This window comes from Seriola dumerili, unplaced genomic scaffold, assembly GCF_002260705.1.
Source record: "Seriola dumerili isolate Sdu_G_001 unplaced genomic scaffold, Sdu_1.0 BDQW01000161.1, whole genome shotgun sequence".
Classification (NCBI taxonomy): domain Eukaryota; kingdom Metazoa; phylum Chordata; class Actinopteri; order Carangiformes; family Carangidae; genus Seriola; species Seriola dumerili.
The window spans coordinates 5,211,217-5,231,608 of record NW_019174416.1 but is presented as its reverse complement, the minus strand read 5'-3'; the positions used below and the strand labels follow the sequence as shown (position 1 = coordinate 5,231,608).

The 20,392-nt window shown below is 40.4% G+C and overlaps 2 protein-coding genes across 2 annotated transcripts in view; both read right to left on the bottom strand.

Moving 5' to 3' along the window:
* Positions 1–77: 77 nt before the first annotated feature.
* Positions 78–14,566, bottom strand: LOC111226727 (bromodomain-containing protein 8-like). The gene is made up of 18 exons (XM_022752019.1): positions 14,520–14,566; positions 13,517–13,613; positions 12,450–12,519; positions 12,269–12,318; positions 11,961–12,083; positions 11,800–11,880; positions 11,166–11,230; positions 10,238–10,404; positions 9,534–9,725; positions 8,989–9,082; positions 8,414–8,562; positions 7,796–8,234; positions 7,680–7,717; positions 7,405–7,598; positions 6,912–7,004; positions 6,167–6,235; positions 5,577–5,862; positions 78–1,633 (listed from the first exon to the last, which is right to left on the bottom strand). The coding sequence occupies exons 1-18, from the start codon at positions 14,536–14,538 to the stop codon at positions 1,574–1,576; spliced, it is 2,286 nt and encodes a 761-aa protein (XP_022607740.1). The 5' UTR covers positions 14,539–14,566; the 3' UTR covers positions 78–1,573.
* A 2,093-nt stretch (positions 14,567–16,659) lies between these two features.
* Positions 16,660–20,392, bottom strand: part of LOC111226594 (glypican-4-like) — a 29,886-nt gene continuing 26,153 nt past the window's right edge. Inside the window, exons 6-9 of the mRNA XM_022751826.1 lie at positions 20,145–20,291; positions 19,925–20,049; positions 19,645–19,817; positions 16,660–19,553 (exon numbers count right to left, since the gene is read on the bottom strand). Coding sequence (XP_022607547.1) covers positions 19,330–19,553; positions 19,645–19,817; positions 19,925–20,049; positions 20,145–20,291 — 669 coding nt within the window. The 3' untranslated portion in view covers positions 16,660–19,329. The remainder of the gene's footprint in view (positions 19,554–19,644; positions 19,818–19,924; positions 20,050–20,144; positions 20,292–20,392) is intronic.

Below are 20,392 nucleotides of genomic sequence, written 5' to 3'. Positions count from 1 at the left end.
ATCCCTCAAGTAAACACTGGGCTGTTCGGGTTAAATAACTCTGACCTGATTTACGTTTAGATCAAATAATCTTTTTATTTAACAAATGTACAACAGAACACATGATACATGTATCGGCTACCCAAACACAGAACTCTACATGATCCATCACGCGGGTACAAAACTTACATTTGTACTCCCATCTAACACACATTACACAAACATGTTTCTTATGCTATTTACATAGCACACACTGGCTACTTCCTAAGTGACAACTAGGGATGCATCAATACTATTTCAGCAACAACAATCTCCATGCTGTTTTAACCTTTCAACTAACTCGACAGCTGTATTTTACACGACTACCAAACATTTCACAAAGCATGTCTTTACTTTTTAGATCGATTTCCTGCCTTCACTGGCAGCTTTTGGTTTCTATACATTTTCAGGAACTGCTTTGAAAACTCAGATGGCTGAGTGTACCTGAATGCACCGCCAAAGTGTTCAAATCGACACTGTCGCTGTAATAAAAGACAGCAAGTTGTAAAATTGTAAATTTATTTGTAACCTGGATGTTATGGAAGCTGAGGGCTGCTTGAAGGCAGGTAGTCAAACTTTAAACTTGTGCTTTGGAAAAACGTGGGCAGAAATGTAAAGTACATGCAATTTGCAGTTAATGCGCTGAAACATGCGAAACACTGGTATGTTCATTTAAATCCAACAGATTGCAGCATTATAATCTGTTACTAAATGAAGCAGACATAAGCAACCAGTTCAGTGACATCACCTGATGTCCTTCGTTTAGAAAGACATCCTTGTTCCACTGGTGAAAAAGTAAGAAATTCCAGTTGTAAAGACGTGATTAGTGGATCTCTCTGCAACATTTCAGTAGTGATCAGACTGACTGATGATCCTGGCTCCATCTGGTGCCACTAGAACAAGTAGTATTCATTTTGAATTTGTGGAAACTGTACATTATGATTTATCGTATGGAAATTCTGGTTGTTGTTGCTGTCTCGTGTCTTTTCGGCTATAAGTGTTGAGCACAGTTTGGTGCAATACACTCAAAGAAACTGATCAATCACCCAACTAGTATTAATGCATCCATGATTCAACATGATAAAAAATCTGGCGAGTAGAACTCATCCGCCCTTTATCATCTGATCCCAAACAAACTTTTTGCTGGTGATAATGTTCTTTTTCCACAACGTCCTTTGCTTTTCCATCTCAGCTGGAGGAAATGATGAGCAGCCACCTTAGCCCTTCTCCTGAAATGATACTTAGGGAAAGTGGTGCACTGGCTTGTTTGTCCTGGAGTGAGATCCCATAGTGCTGAACATTAACCAATCATAAGAACTGGGGAAGAGGAAGCTCTATGCAGCTCTCTCAGACACACACCCTCATCTACGCCAAAGCACGGATGACTGAGCACACACACACACACACACACACACACACACACACACACACACACACACACTGCAGTCCCCTTCAGAAAACAACCAAAGTGACTGGTAAGTATTCAGCTCCACCTTCTCCGGTACCAAAAGTGGCTGTTTGTCTCTTTAAGTGTCTCGTTCTCTGAGATGACAGTCTATTTCTTCATCTTGAGGTCGGCCTCCATGGCACTACGGCGACCTCTGGTGCCTCCGTCCTGCAGCAGAGAAAGATGAGGAGAAACGGGGAAAAAGAAAATAAATGAGAGCAGGAGAAAGAATTAACATAAGAGTGGAAAGGTCAGTGGTCAGCTGGACAGCGTGAAGGGAGGCCCTGTGGCGGACCTCCTCACGTGATTGAGCTCCGCACAAAAACACAGCACAGTCCACTTCGGAAGGCTTCCTCCCCAAATGAAGAACATAAAAAAATAAATAATGGTGAGAAAGAAAAAGTAAGATTTAAAACGAAAAGAAGGAGAAAAGAAATTAGAACATGCAGAGACACGGACAATCGCACGTAAACAGAAAAACACAGGAAACCGGCATGGGGTCATTAACCGAAGGTCGACGGAAGCTTGGGTGATGAAAGGTTACTGGAGCCTGTGTGTTTACGTGTGTTTATGTTTGTGTGTGTGTGTGTGTGTGTGTGTGTGTGTGTGTGTGTGTGTGTGTGTGTGTGTGTGGTGCGAATATTGTGTCCAAACAGAACTTAAATTTTATGAGGGTGACACAGACAGTGATGTGTGAGAGCATGTGAGAAACTGTAAGAGCAAGAGGGAGAGGGAAAGGTGACCTTTAATTCTGATCCTTAACACATCTGTACAGCTGAATACGGCTGAGTACCGACAGTGTGTGTTCATTTTCCTCAGTACTACTAAGTATGTGATACTAAAGTTTAGTAGCTTTAGTCACACCGGTTGTAAAACCTGATGGACTAGATATCTACTTTCCATAAACAGGAGAGAAAAAGTCCAAAGTCTGACACGTGAAGGAAACTGTTCTGTGTCTGAGCGAAAGAAAACTAAAAAACTAAAAATCTGACCTTTTCTAAAAGCCATTAAATTCTATTGAAGGTGTCTCACAAAGTTAAAACATTTTCAGTTATTTCACACGAGAGATTTCTGTATTTGCGTTTTTCTCTGCTCGTCTTACTGGTTTAAGTGGGCGGGACTCACTTACAAAAAGGTGATGTCATGTACTGTGCACCAATCAGTCTTAAGGAATATTTGAATCAAAACAACAACTGTTGCGAGGCTGTTTGATAATGTTATCAGACAAATGTGAATAAAATCTGATCAAACCACACTCACAAATTTAACTATCAATAAATAATATTGTGTACACTTGATTTCTTTAGAAAAGTCTAGAATATTTACAGTTTCAAGTGTTTATAATTTAATAGTTTTTCTTTAACTGATGCTGGATTTGATATCAATATTTGGGAGTTCAAAAAAATCCCACATCAGCCAATTGTATTTTTTTTTTAAAAACATTAACATTTTGATATGGACCCTGTCAATTTTTTTCTTTTATTTAAATTGTGCCCAAGACACATGTTGAGCAGGATGTAGTGTAGCTGAAAAATACAATATTTTAAAGCTGGACTTTTGTTAATATTCAGGCTATAAACCCATAATAATATTTCATTAATGGCTTATATACTTGTCAGGCTTTTAAATTACCTGAATGGCAAACGTTTAGTTTTTCCAGTTATATTATTGATTAACACCAATAATATAAATATTTAAATCCTTTCTACTTTTTTTTTTACAACAGGTTTATTTACTGCCACCAATATACAACTGGACAGAGAGAGAAAGCAAAGAAAGGAGATGAGGGGAACAGACTGATGTGTATACTGTGTGTGTGTGTGTTTGTTTGCATTGAGACAAGCGTGTGCGGAGCGTGGCCTGGTTCTGGTGAAATCTGAGGGAGAACCTGAATACTTACAAAGAGAGAGAGAAGGAAAGCAGGAGAGGCCATTGGGACACTGTCCTGTAGGAGGACAAACATTGGAGTGAGAAAGAGAGAAAAGACACACATGTGCGTGAGAAGCAAGTTTCATACAAGTCTGCGCAAAACACAGGAGCACGCTGGGGGACGGGAGTCCATTTGACTGCTGCACGGCACGTACACAAACACATACACCCATTCACACCGCGTCACAAAGACAGATAGCCACACACACACACACACACACACACACACACACACACACACACAGAGCGTAAATAGTGACATTCATGACACACACAAGAAGGCCCTCCCATACACACTAACATGTCTTTAACGCAGCTCACAACCCCCTCAAGTCCCATCATGGCTTGTGTGAAAAATATCATGACTTACATTCATTCAGCTGTGGCACTTCTATAAGCTACATGTTACATATCATCTAAATTAACCTATAGAATAATGTGGCAGTCTCATATCCACTCCAGCTGAGCTCGCTGTGGAGAAACAGCCAAACAAAGATTAAAAAACATTTTATAAATTTGTGTAACAACTCGCCAGGTATATCCTATACAGTAAACCAGTTGCAAAATTTGCAAAAATTAAACACACAATTTAGCACATTCCCAGATATTCTCTGTCTGGAGACGACTTTTTAAAATCATATCATACTGAAAAAAATGCCATGAGTAGCAGGGACCACGTTAGACCCACACTCAAGTCTCCCACATTCATGCAGTTTAAGTAATACACACACAGCTGCGAATAAGAAACTTCACTGCGGACATTTGCAGATAGACAGTCAGACAGACAGGGGCAGAAACAGGTGAGTCAGTGACAGGCAGACAGACAGAAGTTAGTGAGGAGAGGTGCAGCCAGCATGCAGGACATGAATCAGCTGGGAAGTCAAGACCAGGATCATACCACTGAAGCATGTACGGAAAGCGGAGGGAAGTGTTGATCAAACCCCTCTGTGGTTTAACACTGTGTGTGTGTGTGTGTGTGTCTTTTGTACATGTGAACATTTTGTGTGTGAATATGATAATGTTCCAAATATATTTCCCTAGATTCACAAATATAAAAGTAGCATGAATTCAACAGTTGTTATATAACAAGGCATATTTTCAGTGTCTAACCTGGAATATAGAATAATTTCATTTAAGTTATCATGTTTTGAACTGAGACACAAAGAGCTTTAGCATCACCTGCCATCATGTATTCTGCGGTGGTTCAAACAGCATGGTGTATAAGTTATATAACGCTAACAGCACTTCTATCACTTTAGATGACCACAGTGCTACAAGTTGCAAGTGTTTCACTTTAGATTTAGTGTGAAACACTGGATGTTATACTGTAGCAGACACACATGGATGATTTTGGTAATTACAATTCTACATGAAACACCAGAAAGTCAGTTTCCCAGAATGCTTATGGTTTTCTCTGAAGACAAATTCTGTGCAAAACAGAGGGCGTTATTCCAATGATCCATTCAATCTAGATCTGCACACATTATTACACATTTGCTTGTTACTTGAGGAAAAACATATTCTTCAATTACCACTGAAGAAGAGATTGCATTACCTAGTATCAGGTACATATCTGTGAAGTCCACAGGTGATACAGTTCCTATGTCAAACAGACTTTCACAAGTCACATGCAAGTCTTTGGTCAATGACCAGCTCACTTAAAACACCCTAATCTGTTTAGATTAGAGGCCTAAGGACCTCACCCCTGCACATTATGGTTGATCATGGATATGTTAGAGTAGGAGCAGAGTGCTTTAGTATGCAAATCAATACATGTGCTTGCTCCCAAGGTCAGTATAGACAGCTGGAGAATGAAGAAGAGGACTATGCCACAGGAGTGGTTTGACAAATTTCTCTGGGCGTGTTGATCTCAGACCTGGGCAGGAAATCGTAATTTTTCATGTCAACTCTAAAATCAATACACTTGTGAACTCAATTCATAACTCTGCGCTACGAACAAGGGAGACTGAGCCTGCAACATTATAAACAAAGACTCAGTCATTTTGCTATAGCACCTCCATGGTACAATTACGCTGTTGACATTTTATCACTCAACACACGTCACAGTTGAGCTTCAGAACATCAACAGCTTTATAGAGTTCTTTAACATAATAACACTTGACACTTTGAGAGATGTTTAAGGGGAATCTTAATTTCACCCCCAACAAGTCACCCAACCCACCTTCTCAGCTGGCTCTCCTGGCTTACGGTTTCCCTCCCTCCCGCGGAGGCTCTTGGCGGAGATGGCACTCTCTGACGTCTGCATGATGAGCTGCGTGGCCAGGAACTGCTGCACGTGCTCCAGGACGTCACGCTGCATCTCCAGCGCCATGTGGTACACGTCGTGGTCCGACGAGTTGTACATGACGGCGTTCTGAAACATCAGCATGATATCTCGCTGGAACTCCGCTGTCGTACGGATCACGCCGGACTCAATGTTCTTTTTTATGGCCGACAGGTCCATGGGTCTGGAACAGGACGGGTGGTAGGAGTCCCAGGGCAGAGATAGATGTTTGTATTAAAGTTTGTGTCTCCTATAAACGATCACTGTATCTTCTGATATTTAACAGAATTACATTACTTTTAGTATCGTATAATATTAACACGTTAGGTGCCATGTCAAGCTCACTTGTGCTACAAAAGAATTAAACACACAAAGTTTCTAGGACCCTGGGAAGAAAGCTTATGAATTTCTTTGAACCACAGTAACAGCCTGAGAGTGTAATTTCACTGAAAAATCAAGTGAGTGTGAGTGTGTGTTTGAGGTCAGACCTGTGTACGATGCTGTGGTAACCCGGGGCAATGTCATCTGACACAGGCTGCAGGAAGACACTGGCATACCTGAGACACATGACAACAGCAACAACAGTAAAACACATTTCCCTTTAAAACAGCTGCAGTGAGATCTTTTTTTTGCAGACTATGTTTCCTGTAACTAAATATTTATTTCTCCAAAGAGGTGATATATCACTTTCACTGTGCACACGTGTTTGTTGAAAAGATAAAGTGAGAACTAAGGCACCAAGAAACAAAAACATTGCAGACTAAGGAGTTGTGTCCAGAATTAGACCTGTCTGTTAACTGTCTTTCTCATTTCTGTCATTGTTTCACAAACCTTTGGCTGCTATTGGCTACTGGCCAAGACTGTAGTGAACATAACTCTTGAAACCCTTTTCTGTTTGCACTCTACAGGGATACACTACATTACATAGAAATGAGACCTCAGTACGTTTAAGAGAGTTGGCTTCATGGTATTGATGATGAGGATGGTATTATCATAATGCAGCATGAATGGACCTAATATGGTTCATATATATTACTATTCTTAGACAAGAAACTCCCTGTTGTTAAATGACAAACAAAAGCTCAATACAATCAAGATGATTTTGTGACGACATTAAAACTTACAGAGCAAAAAAAAATAATTTTCCAAATGAGACTGACTGGGAGCTATTGCTGAAGTATTTTGACAAAAAATGATTGATTTTTGATGCAGGGAAAGGCCAAGACGCTCCACCTGTGGTTGGCTGCAGCTCTCCACACCAGCATAATGGCTTTCTTCCAGATCTTCTGCGCCTGCACTGCCTCCTGGTCCTCACCACATGTAGATCTGATGCACAAAGACAGAGTTGAACAGAAGGGAGAGAGAGGTAGTGAGTGGGAAATGAAGAGAGGATTGTAAAGTCCACAGTGAATGGAAATGGAAAGCAGAAGAGAAACCCCAAGTGGCAGAGAGACAAAAGCACATGCTGTTAGAATTTTTGATGTCAGCAGTCACAGACTGCTTAGCTCAGAGAAATGGAGTCCTAATCTGATTCAGAGGTCATGACATAAATATTCATGACAAATGCCAGCTAAGCTTTATCTAGTTTTAACACAGCAGTTCACTTTAAATGTTTTGTTGCACGGGTTATCTCAGGACGTTGCCCTGAAGTAACCAGTACCCAGTAGATAAAAATGGTGATTATCACAATTATCACATCACTTCTGCAACCGTGAATGACACATACAGCTGGGACGAAGAAGCCGGGCTGCTGGCCAGTGAATCGGCCGTGTAGCGTTGTGAGGGTGGGCCGTAGCCATCTTCACTCTCGCTGGCAGCCCGCTCCACCTCAGACAGATAGGGCCCCTCCCCAGATTCCTCCTTCAGCTCCATCCCTTCTTCAGGGTCACCCTCACTGCCCGCCTCCTCCTCCTTTACCTCCTGGAACAAACATACAAACAAGTAAAATGACTGCAATTTACAAAGGATGTTTGTATGTGTAAGTATGAATACGTGTGTTACCTTGGACTCTTTTCCAGACACAGAGCTGTCCTCAGAGTCTGTGGAAGAAGAATGAGAAGAGGATTAAATAACATAAACATACGAGTATGATTTGTGTATGTGTGCTCAACACCCACCTAGACATGGCGGGTTGGGCTCAGGCTGGCTCCACTCCTCTCCTTCACTTTTCACTGTTGCTTCAGTGGCCTCCTTCCCTGTCGCCCCCTCCTCAGTAACCTCAATTCCTGTAGCGCCGTCATCAGAGGCGACAGAAGAAGTGACATCACTTCCGGTCACCTCAGGCCCCTCACAGTTTCCCTTAATCTGCTCTTCTCTTTTAATCTCTGGTTGGTTCTGGGTCTCTGTGCTCGCAGGAGTCGGGGCTGACATCGCGGTGACATCCTGAGACTCCTGTGTGGGGTTGGAGTCTTGGACCGTGGGTGTAGGATCTGAAGCCTTCAGCTCCTGGGTCTCCCAGGGGCCAGGGAGAGTGTGTCCCTCTGAAACAGCCTCTTCACACAGAGAGAGTGCTGCTTCTACCGCTGCTGCATCCAAAGCCTCCACAGAGTCATCGACCTAAGAAGAGGGCAGGAGGGCAGGGATTATTACAAGCTGAAACACAACTAGTATAAACTACACAATGTGATCTTAATGACTGAACAAATGTTGCTTATGTTATATAATGCTTTATCCACTGGAGCCTTCTGCACTGGGAACTGATGACAGCAGACACACTGACACAGCAACTACTGTACCTTCTCCTCTATGATGGCGATGATGTCTCCTACTGTCTCCAGGTCCAGTTCGTCTCCCATATAAGACACTGCTACAAGGTCCTCTTCTACTAATCCCGTCTCCTCACCGAGCTCTGCCTTCACTGCAGCTTCTGCTTCTGCTTCACCCTCTGCAAACACACACACAGGAGTAATTAAGAACACGAGCACACAATACAATCGTCACTGCAATTTAAGTTTTAAGTAATATAATGGAAGCTGATCTGGGGTGTTGTGATCATAGTTTATGTCGCCATGATGCCTGGCTGTATTTGTCTCTTTGTTTTTTTAAACAAGCTTTTAATTGTATTATGTGTATTTGGCTGCATAGTGCAGAGTCAGGACATTTTGAATATATCTCCCAGGGTAGCAGCCAAACATCAAACAAAGCACATGCACCATATTCTACCTATTGATCAATAAAAGGCAGTGTCATTCTCCCATGAATCATCCCGAGTAACAAAGGCATTATTCAATAACCCATTCTTAAAAGCAGGAAATGTGTCTTTACGTGTGCACACATGAAGTGTTATGTGTATTTATATATGTATATTTACCTGTGATGACCTCATGACCAGGTGGTAAGGCAGTGGCTGCAGTGGCTGTCTGTAGTCCATTGGTGAGGTTTCCAGTCGAATCTCCCTCCGCCACCTGACATCAACAAATAAAAAATTTAAAAAATAAAACAAATTAAAAAAAAAAAACACCATCAGGTTTATTCCAGTCCTGAGAAAAAAATTTCAATATAATATGAATTCTCGTCAATTTTGAAAACTGCTGTGAGACCTGTTGCCTGTGAATCTTTACTGCTTAAAATGAAAATGCACCAAAATAAGAATGAATGCATTTAAGGATAAAACCTGTGAGCATGTCAAACACCTGTATCCTCATCAAGACTAACCAGGTAGTTAAATGTGATATTCCAGGATTTCCTTTTGTACTGACAAGGTATTCTTATAGTTTAGTACTAATCTATTGGTACTAATAGGATATGGGAATTAAGTACAGCAACTTTAAGGCAGTTATAACTGAGTGTTGTTCAATTTCATTCCTGTATTCTTGTAGCTTTGGACGTTATCACCCAAGCAAAGGTGCCACCTACCAGGCGGGAGCTAGCTGACATGAGGTTGCTTTTTTTCAGCAGTTCTGACAGAAGAGGTGAGGGCGGTGGTGTGGCTTTCTGGGCCAGGAGCCTCTTCTGTGGTGAGTCATCTACTAGAGCAGCCAGGCCTCCATCTTTGGGCCCGGGACCTGGAGCGTCCGTTGCAGGTAGAAACACTGCGACCCCCTGGGCCTGGCAGAGGCAGCAAAGAATCAGCAAGAGTGGTTGGCACAGGCAACCACAATATTGTCAAAACACTTCCTCCTTCCAGCTGGTGTTGGGTTTGCCAAATACACCATAATGTGAGATGAGCTTTTGCCATGGACTCATGAGGAGACAAAAAAAAAACATGTTGATGGTACAGAGGCAATTCTGTGGAGCCCACAGTGAAGTCAGTGCTGAATTCAAAGTGAAGGTACTGTCTTAAACAGACACAAGAGTCTAATGTGAACAGAGGTCTTGACAGTGAATTACAGTATATGAGACAAGTCCATTTCAATGAAGACTGAAATATACTTTTGTCGACTGAAGTACCTGTGAGTACCAATATGTTCTGTGGAATTAATTTCACATTACAAGACAGCAAAACTGTACTTTGGAAAATGTCTTTGCTCGATAAAGAAAAGATTATGTACCACACTTTTCTCTCAGCACAGGCAGTATTCTCATCGTATCTCATCACTGCTTAATGAGTATGTTCTTACAACTGAGTGGGTGGTGGTGTCGTCGGGGGCAACACCTCCTGTGTCCATGGGCGGTGTGGGGACTGAAGAGTCGGCCTGAGAATCCAGCGTCGGCGGGCTGGCACCCAGAGGAGAACGCACAGTTACACTGGGCAGACGCTTAGGTGTGTTTTTCGCCGCCTGACGAGCTGTGACAGAGAGAGAGTGGGTCAGACAGGGTGACAGAGAGAAAGAGTCCATTTTTTTTGAGGGAACTCGGTTCAGGGAATTAAGAGAAAAAAACTGCAACAAAGAAATCATGAGCAAGGCATCATGCGATAGCACTGTGTTTACAACCCAAGCACGTCAGATAAACAACCCCTTGTCTTAACAGGAAAGAAAAAAAATAAGAAATAAAAGAGGCTGGGGCAAAGTGTTCTAGTAGTGGCAGATTTATTGCATTAAGACTGAGAAGTCTTCACTGGTATATAAATGTGAAAAAACCCTGTCCTTCTACTTCTCCTTTGTTGGTTTCCATGTTTGGTCATGGCCCTCTTTTTAATGCATTATTTCACAGATATTTATAGACAGAATGCTGTTTATCATTTAAGGTGTAAACAATGTGTCTGCAATGTCACATCAGTTTTTCTTTGTTCTTAACAATGTCATGAAACCATACAACACTGCAAACACTGATCTTGGCAAAGCAGCAGATAAAGCGCTCACACCTTAAAAAACAAATGTATTTGGCAAATGGAGATGTTGTTAATTTATTATATACTGATGCACCTCCAAAACTCTCTCATATCTTGCCAGGCAATGTGTGAGGAGTGACACAATGGAATCACAGATCCTACAGATAAAGTGTGAAGTTCACAATAAATACCCAAATGATCCAAGATACAGGTTCTCCAGAAGAAAAATTACATTTTTCAAAATAAGGCCTTCACAGTGTGCAGACTTAATCTACCTTGGTACGCCGTTTCTGTTGCTTTCCTCTTCTGCTCTGCTTCCTCCTCATCCTGCTTCTTCTTTCTGGAGTTGGAAAAACAACTCAAACAACTCAAATGACTGACAATTTGAGGAGATGGTGGCAGAAGCAAGGGAAAAGATTGTGGCTGAAAAGCTGCGAGTTCTAATCCCAGAACCAACTGGGGAACCTCTATTCCAATAACTACTATTGAGGTGTCATTGCTCGCTGAACAGCAGAGACTATAGTTTAACTACACAACTAGCTGACTGAACATTTTGAATGAGATGTTTTGTGTTTTCAGAAACCTTCTCATGAACCATAATGTTGGACAATGTTGTTGACGCTACATGAAACGTCATGACATCACCAAAATGATTGACACTCATCCCCTCGGGACTAGGAAGGCCTGCACCACATTTTGTGGCAATCCATATTTCACTTTTATGGACAAAAGAGATGGACAACACACCAACCAAACCAACAAGACTTGCCTAAAGCCGTGCTGCTACTGTAGCTTGTAAAACAGCTGATATGTTTGTATTTGAATATGCTGTAGCTCACATATCAAGTACATAGTAATAACTGAGTCAAAACAATTGGCATCAAACAGAAGAACTGGTAAGAGTCTTACAGTGTGATCTCTGCCCAAAGCTCCTTCAGCTGGGAGTCCATATGACCTGTCTGGATCAGATCCACCTCCTTCTTCAACTTCCTGTCAGGACAAAAATCACAGGGAGGTTAAAGGTCATATCTCACAGTCATCAAAGGTCTTTCTTTTAGGTGTACATGTACCTGTACTGCTCTTGTGTGTCTCGTAGTAGTTTTTTCAGCTCCTCTATCCTCTCAGTGGTCAGCCTTCGAACGATGACATCTTCAATGGTCTCGACAACCTCACCCTTCTCACCACGCTTACGCCTGGAGCAAAGATGGGCACACGAGACACATGAAGACAACTTTTAAAATATCTTGGTGGTTTAAAAAAAACAAAACAAAAACAATGCCATCATACTGCACATAAGTGTGTGTGTGTGTGTGTGTGTGTGTGTGTGTGTGTGTGTGTGTGTGTGTGTGTGTGTGTGTGTGTGTGTTATCATACTAACTTTGGTGCTTCTGTAGCTTCCAGCAATTCAGAGTATTGTGAGGCACAGTGCTGAGAAAATAGAAAACAGGTTTTCTTGAAACAACTGCTACAACAAAGACGGCATCCTATCCTTGCATTAAACCTAACTAATAGAATCAGACAGTGAGAGAGACAGTTGTGTAGATTTGCAGCTCTCTCACCTTCTGTGAGAACCAGTCAGGCGGACGACCAGGCTCTGAGAAAGGCTTGATGGCTCTGCTTACAGACACCCTGGAAGACAAAGAGGTTCCTCAGAATAAACACACATACTGAGAAGACAATCTGAAAATTAATGCATGTGGTGACTGAAGACATGCATTCACATTAGGAATAAATGAAGACAGGTGAAAGAAATCCAGGGTATTTTGGGGGGGGGAAATCCTGCTCAATGTCACTGATCTTCAGCACTGGCACAGCCACAATGACCAATTTCTGTTTGTGCATTCTTTACCAATTTATTTGTTTATTTATTTTTTTAATTGTTTAAACACTCAGATTGAGGTTAATGTTCTCTTGCTGATTGTGCTGATTGATTGTCAAAGATATGTGCCACCATTATTTGAGATCCTACCTGTCACTGACACTGTTCAGATATTATAACTTGTCCAAGTCTGACCTCTAGCTGTGAGAAGTGAGATGACCTGTCTTAACAGCACATACTAGTAATACACTTTTTGCACCATGTCCGAAAAGATGGACATAATAATAATAATAATCATGCACGTGAGCTGATATTTGACCGCAGCTCATTTTGTAAGAGAAAAACCTTCAGTCTGCCTCTTACAATGAAGTGTGTGGTAATGTGGATTAATGCTCATTGTTGAAGAAACATAAGGACAAAAACCTCCAGGTGTTAAAAGGTCAAAAATAATTTGTTTCATAAACTGATTTGTTTGCATCTTTCCACACACTGTCTTCCACATCTGTACTGCATTTTTAGGTGAATTTAATCTTTTCTGGACAATGGGATTCATGCATTTAGTGGTTGTACTGCTCATACTGAGAGAATAACAAAAACAGAGCTACAATTGAGACAGTATGATGGTGCATTTGTTTCATTTACTGTCTGTGCAGCTATGAGCGAAATCCTCTCACATTCCACATCTCCTTTTTACTTTTTATTCTAGTCCTGCATCCCACCCATCATATGAATGTTTCAAATACAACAGGCAGAAATCTGCCTGTATTATGTTCAATTTGTTGTATTTTGAGAAGGTTTTCTTTTTACCAGTTTTGGTCACCACTCCTCATGACTGAGGAGGCCAGGCACAGTTTCTCCCTGACTGACCAGGGCTCCGTTGGCCCCACATTCAGTATCTTGTGTTCTGTGGGGGGACAAAACAAAGATATACAGAGAGATTACAAAAAGTCCAGGCATTCCTGACAGCTCCCAGCCGACTAATGTATTTTGCTAATATGTTAAGAAATCACTGCACTTTTTGTAGGTATCTTGAGCTGCTCAGTTTGGTTTTATTCTGTCATATATCAATAAACACAAAAATACTCGTCCAAATATCAACACAAAACAAAGAACACAAAGATAAATAACAACGTCAAAATATTCAGTTACAGTACCCTCTGTCAGAGCTGATTAATTAATATTTGTTCATTTTAAACTTAACGTTAAATTCATGTTTTCTCGGGCTGATGGTGTGTTTTGTTTTGTTGTTTTGTTTTTACGTATGAGTTCGTTTCAGGTCCTGTTTATACCCTATCAAATAAACCGTATAGTCTATGATGTGTCAGTGAGACAAAGGTAAATGATATGAAACAGACACAGTAGCGCTGTTGAATTACTTCTAGATTTTATTATTTATCAAAGTTGGCTAGCTATCGTTAGCTACATTGACGATATTAGCGTGTATCATGTTCAGAGGGTGGTATTAAGATGTATTATTGTATTGCACCTTTTATTTACATCTGCTGGTGCTTGAATACAATTATAAAAGCAGACAAAATAAATAAAAATAGTTAAATGCCATGGTTCCACATACAATAACATACAGTAAGCTAATGTTTAAACAGCCGCGTTAGCTTAGCACTGTTGATTACGGGGGGACCCATTCATGAGACACACACAGCTACACGATATAACGTTTTCATCAAATAACGACACTACTGCGACCGGTTAAACTAATGGGAATGCGCTGCTTGGGGTTTATTAGGCGTTCGTTTTGCTGTAAATCACAATGAATCATCGAGAAAGAGTTAAAAAAATATATATTACTCACTGCCGATACCGCTCGCCATTTCTTTTGTGACAATGCCGTGAGCCCAACTTCCGCCGGAAAGGTTTGAGTGGTACACACGCTACGGTCGGTGCACTGGAACATAGAGGATCTTTGACTGGAACCATCGACTGTATATAGAAGGAAAGCGAAAAGGATTTTTTTTTCTTTTTAATGGGGTGTCGATGTTTGCAGAGCTGCTGCTGCTGTCACTGAGGATTTTCCATTTCCAGATTGAGTTAGACTTGAAAGCTAACAGGATATAACAAGTCTTTATGTTGTGATAATACCTGACTGTTGATTCTTCTTTCGAATGTATATTACTGTAAATGGGAGCGAGAAGACCACGTCTCAGAAACATTTTAGAAATACAGAGGTCATTAATCTAAATTCCCCAATACAAAAATTAATTAAACACATGAACACATTTCAGGTATTCAAATAAAAAAAAAAATCTGATTTCTGTTTTTCTGCTCTTTCTTTACGCATTAAAATGGTTGAATAATACTTTTATAAATATACTTTATTATACTTTTTTTGTGTTACAGCAAATAGCTGTTGTTGTAAATCCAGTAACATAAAAGATCATCTTGTATTACTAGTACTTAAGGTACTGTAAGGTGTAGGGCTGAACAATTAATCAAAATATTATAATATGGCCAATGCAATATCCGAATAGCAGCTGCTAAAATTTTTTGATGAAGGTAAAATGAAGTATTGTGGTGCTACGAATCATATTCTCCATACGTAAGGGAACATGCTTGTTTGGTACAAGACCTAACAAAAACATATCATCACATCATCTTTTTTTCTTTTTTTTTTCAGTGAAAGTGAAATGCAAAATGACCATTCCCACTAAAATTCTAAATCATCGCAATAGCAATATAATCTGAACAGGATATTTTTTTCATACCATTCAGACCTAAGGTAAAGACAGCCAGTGCCTGGATAAGCGACAGGAATCTGGAGTTGTGTTACACCTGAGTGCTGATCAGGACAGATCTAATGAGGTTGAGATTCACAGTCTATTCTAAATGTAGGTTATCTTTTAATGATACACAGAAATAATAAATGTCTTTAATTGGGAAAAAGTCTAACTTTCAAGTAGAGATACTTTGTTAACTAAATGCTGAGTTGAATCATTTAAAGAGCAACTTAACACCAGGCTGAAAAGAAGTGTACAATTTTAAATCTGTTTCATCTGGAGAACTCTGTTGCACCTGTAACCACAGACAACTGTGATGTCACAGTGTAGTGACATATCACTGAGTACACTTCTACATCACCGCAGCAATGTGAGAAATTAAACAACTGGAAGTCAGTGGAGAAGGTTTTCAGCTTGTGTGCTTGTTGACTACTGAACAGAAATGGTTCAAAAAGCCAACCCCAGACCCCTTAGGTAATTGTCTATTTCCTGGTGCTAATGTCCTGAGCTGCCCGGTGGTTTCGGAAACAAACATGTACTTTCTCAGTTGCTACAAGGGCTGATTTTGTGCAGTCTAGGTTAATATTTGCCCTATTACTGCTGCCATTCCTCACGTCACATTAATTAACTAAAAGGCAAGGGCCAGTGTTGGATACAAATCCACATATGAAGCAATTTATATTTGTTCATAGCTAGATGATTTATTATTTTTTAGTGCTGAAAATATAAATATTTAAGTTAGCATTACACTGAAGCAAAGTGTTCTCTCCCCAAACTGCACGTCTTGATGGCAAAAAGTTGACATAAAACATGACTCCTCATGCTATTTTATGAAGTAATTTTTAATTGCTGTGACAAAACCAAAGCCTACTAAACAAGTCATAAGCCTGTCATACTATTGTTACTCTCACCTGAAACTGCTTCTCCGCACTTCCAAAAGTAAAAAAACTGACAACAGACACTGGGTTATCATAGAAAACTTAACAGTTTGTTACGTGTGTTGAGAAAATGAAAACATTCACAATGTTTAAATATTGGCAGTCTTTATTTCAACAAGACTAAGAAATGTTGTTTGATATACATTTTCTCTTACAATTTAACATCTATCTCATCTCGTTTTTCCATAGCATTTAGGAGATACTCTGACAAGTAAAAATCTGGTGAACTGTTACCGCCTCTTTTAGAGACATCTAAAAAACGGCTGCTCTTTATTTACACTTTTTTTTTTTTTTTTTTTTTTTTTTAAATTCTTTTCAGTCAAGTCACTCACTCTCTCCTCAGAAAGTGAGTCCTTTCTGTTCTTGTGGGCCAAAGGCAGAGGGAAAGGTTTCAACACCTGTCCAACTCAACTTCAAGGTCACTAGACTGAAGTTGCTTTATGGATCGAACGGACATCATCCAGCAGCTGGACCAGCTCCTGCCAGCCGGGAAATGTTGCTGCCCTGGCCCGCAAGCACAGACATTTACCATCATCACCCAAAATATTTCCTCTGACTCAGAAAGTTGGGTTTCTTCACACTTGACACAACTCTTCCACATGACACGAACACATGCACAAGCCCTTGTAGAAATGTTGGTGGAACACAAAAAAAAAAAAAAAAAAAAAAAAATCAGGAGAACTGAACCAATTACATGCAGAAGTAATGCCAAATCCAGCTGCTGAAGCACAGCTCCATTATTTTAAATTAAGGCTTCAGTATTTTACACAGGTTGCATAGATGTTTCATCAAATCCTTCAAAGTCAGATTCCTAATATTGATGTCCTTGTTGATGTGTTCCATGTCTGTTAGTTGGTAACATCATTTTGTTTGGAGAAAATTTAATTTCAAAGCCAAACAACAGACAAATATGAAACATGCAAATCCATTTTTCTGTTTTAATAAAATGCATATTTAAATCCCCCAAAACTGATACCAATTCAAATAGTTTAGGAAATATTTCACCTAAATGTTTGCATAAAGAAACTGAATACTGTATTTTGGATAATCTATGTCAGTTCTAAAAGCATGTTTGCAATGACATTAAAATACATGCATAAGTTACTGTACAAAAGCTACATGAGGCAGCTTCATTTTAGAGATGAAATGGGCAGGTAATGCAACTTACAGATCTGACTATCAAATTAGAAGACATTAGAAGAAAACCTTATGTTGTGCTTGTCAGCTGGTAACAATAAACTCAAACACCCTTCAGGGAATCTGAGACGAGAGATACAAATCATCAACATCTACATTCTTTTTTTTCTTTTTTTTTTTACCAAGTTGCTAATAATGTACCAAGGTTAAAAAAAACGAAGATCAGGCACCATATGTTGCATTAATTTTGGCAGCACTTGTGACAATACTTCAACATTTCCGTCTTGAGTCGAAATGATGAGAACGTGAGGATGATGATAGGTAGATCAAATGGTTCAGGATGAATCCATTTATACTGACACCGGCCATTTAAGAGGTACAAGTGTGTATTGTGGGGTGTGGGCAAAAAAAAGCCCCAAAACACTGCACATTGACCAAAAGTGCCCCCATGTTCTGTGCACACTGTTCTCTTCCACCACCTAAAACTAGCAGTAAAATCCACTGTAGTACCTAATATATATCTTCATACCAAAAATAGCTAAAAGTTACAACACCTCTTCAACATAAAACCCTGTATTAAAATATTCTTTTCTTGATTTCATTTGATCACCGTCTTTTGTTCCTCTTCTCTAGTTTAATGTGAAATGCTCTGAACATACGTGTCACCACCTTTTCTTTTCAAACAGTCAGACTGTATAGAGTCAGATCCTCTGTGCTGAACTGAGCTTACAGTACCAAAAAGGGCTTTCAGGACTTGTCAGCTTTGCCTTCTTTAGGGGTAATGCCAGGGGAGTCCTTCTCCTTCCACGCCAGTTACCTTCCACCAGGTTGCCAGCCACATATCTTAACTCTGTCAGACACTTTCAACTTAACATCACTGGATTGCATTGGCAATGAGAGCATGCATGAGGTATGGCCTTACAATTGAAGTCTTTAAGCTGAGGAAATTAAATTAAAAATCAAAGAAATTCAAAGTTAGGTTGTGATAATGCTTATAGCAGACATACAATATGCATGTTTGGGCTCGCAGCGTGCCCTAAAAGCTCTTCTAAAGACCGATTCCATCTCCAGGTGAAACATAAATACCTGTGTTCTAACTTCTCTCTCTGTATTTCTGAGAAGATTTTAAACATCTCTCCAAAGAAAACTGAACTAAAGCTCAAACTATTCCTTAGCAGAGGTCAACAGGTAGCTTTATAATTTCTGCCTGGATGATGTATGCAAATGTATAAATGCACAGACTCAAACATTCACAGTACGCACATTGATAATGTGCAAAATTGCTGTTATGAAATGTTAACATCCATAACAACATTACATGATTTGATGATCTCTGAATATTGGAAAGAAAATCCTCAGAAATATGAAGGTATGTCCCACCACAGGCACTCAATGTTCAACCAAACATCTTACTTACTCTTTAGTTATGAAATGGCAATCATTGAAGAAGGCACACAAATGAATTATGAGATTAAATTGCCAAAATAAGACAATTATATAATGTTTGTTATGCTGCAAGCAGAACCATAGTGAAGCTCCAAAAGAGCCATAAGGAGTAAAGGTTTATCTGGGGAAAAGGGGGAAAAAAAGGTGGATTTCTTGAGGAGAAAATCATATTGCTGTACACTGATGTCCTTAAAAACATACAAACAAATAATTAAAAGTGAAGTTATTATAATATTATGAAGAGTCTCCCCCCCCAATGGTGGACAGTCCAAGGTCCTGAAGGCAGTCTTTTTAAAGTCTCTCTGACAATTTTCCCCTTCGCTCGATCACTCCTGGTCATTCTCGTCCTCTCCCTGCCCAGCCAGTTTTATCTCAAGTGGGGAGCAAGCAGGGCCAGGGCCAGCCCACAGAGCACCAGCACCATGCTTCCCTGTGAGGGAACCCCGGCCGATGGAGTTCTGCCCACCACCACTTGATTAACCCGGGGTTTGCCAGGGTTCGGTGGCGTGGAGAAGTAGATGTCCCGGTCTGTGTCGCAGGATGGAGAGTCACAACCGCTGCCGCTCTCCTCTCCTCCACTGCCATCATCATCTGGAAAAAATAGAAAGACATGAGGGTCAGATGTTTGCAACTAGGACGTTATGTCATGAAGAAAATCATAAAGAACATTCCCAATCCTCACCGATCTCAACAGAGATGTCATTGCCACTGTGTGCAGCTTTGAGCCAGCTCGTCATTTCCTTCAAAACTGCAATCTGACTGCGAATCACAATGTCTGGCTTTGTTATGTCCACATCCACATCAGGGTTCGACACCTGATTGGCCAGTCCATTGCCAATGACAACTGACTCGTACCTATGTAGAGTGAGTCTCGATATTAGTCAAGATGTTGGATAATCTTATACTTATATATTTACATTTTGTAAAATTTAAAAAGTACTTGTTGGGTGTCTTGGTTTTACCTGCTTTTTGCTGTTCCGTTCCAGCACTCGTCCCCAGGTGCAATCCTCTCACCTGCACATACCGTCTCTGGCAATGTGGACCAGAACTTCTTAGCGTGTTTCAGCTTCTTCTTCACATCATTTGTCTATGCAGAAAACACACAAAGAAAAGGTAAAACACAACAACTTCAGAACAAAACAACAGTGATCTGACTGTGCTCTGGGTTTTCTTAGACCTTACCAATCGATCTAAACTGGTCCCAGCAGCAGTGGTGGGCCTAGCATCAGGGCTGTAGGGGCGGAAGCGGCCAGTAAAGCCTGTTTCTTTAACAGAACGCTTGGAACGGAAGGCCATGTTTGGTTTAGGCTGCCCACAACCCTGGAAAACCTGTCAGAGGTGGATAAGAATAAGTTAAGTAAGTGGAACTGAATCTTTTTTTTTTAATTTATTTCTTCTCTCTGTTAAAAATAGTGTAAAATGATACTGAC

What these genes read in the sequence shown, in the direction of transcription:
- LOC111226727 (XM_022752019.1), bottom strand. An exon ending in CTGACTGGTTCTCACAGAAG is followed by an intron (nt 12,319 to 12,449) that starts GTGAGAGAGCTG and finishes CTATTTTCTCAG; the next exon opens with CACTGTGCCTCACAATACTC. An exon ending in CTTTGGGCAGAGATCACACT is followed by an intron (nt 11,231 to 11,799) that starts GTAAGACTCTTA and finishes TTCCAACTCCAG; the next exon opens with AAAGAAGAAGCAGGATGAGG.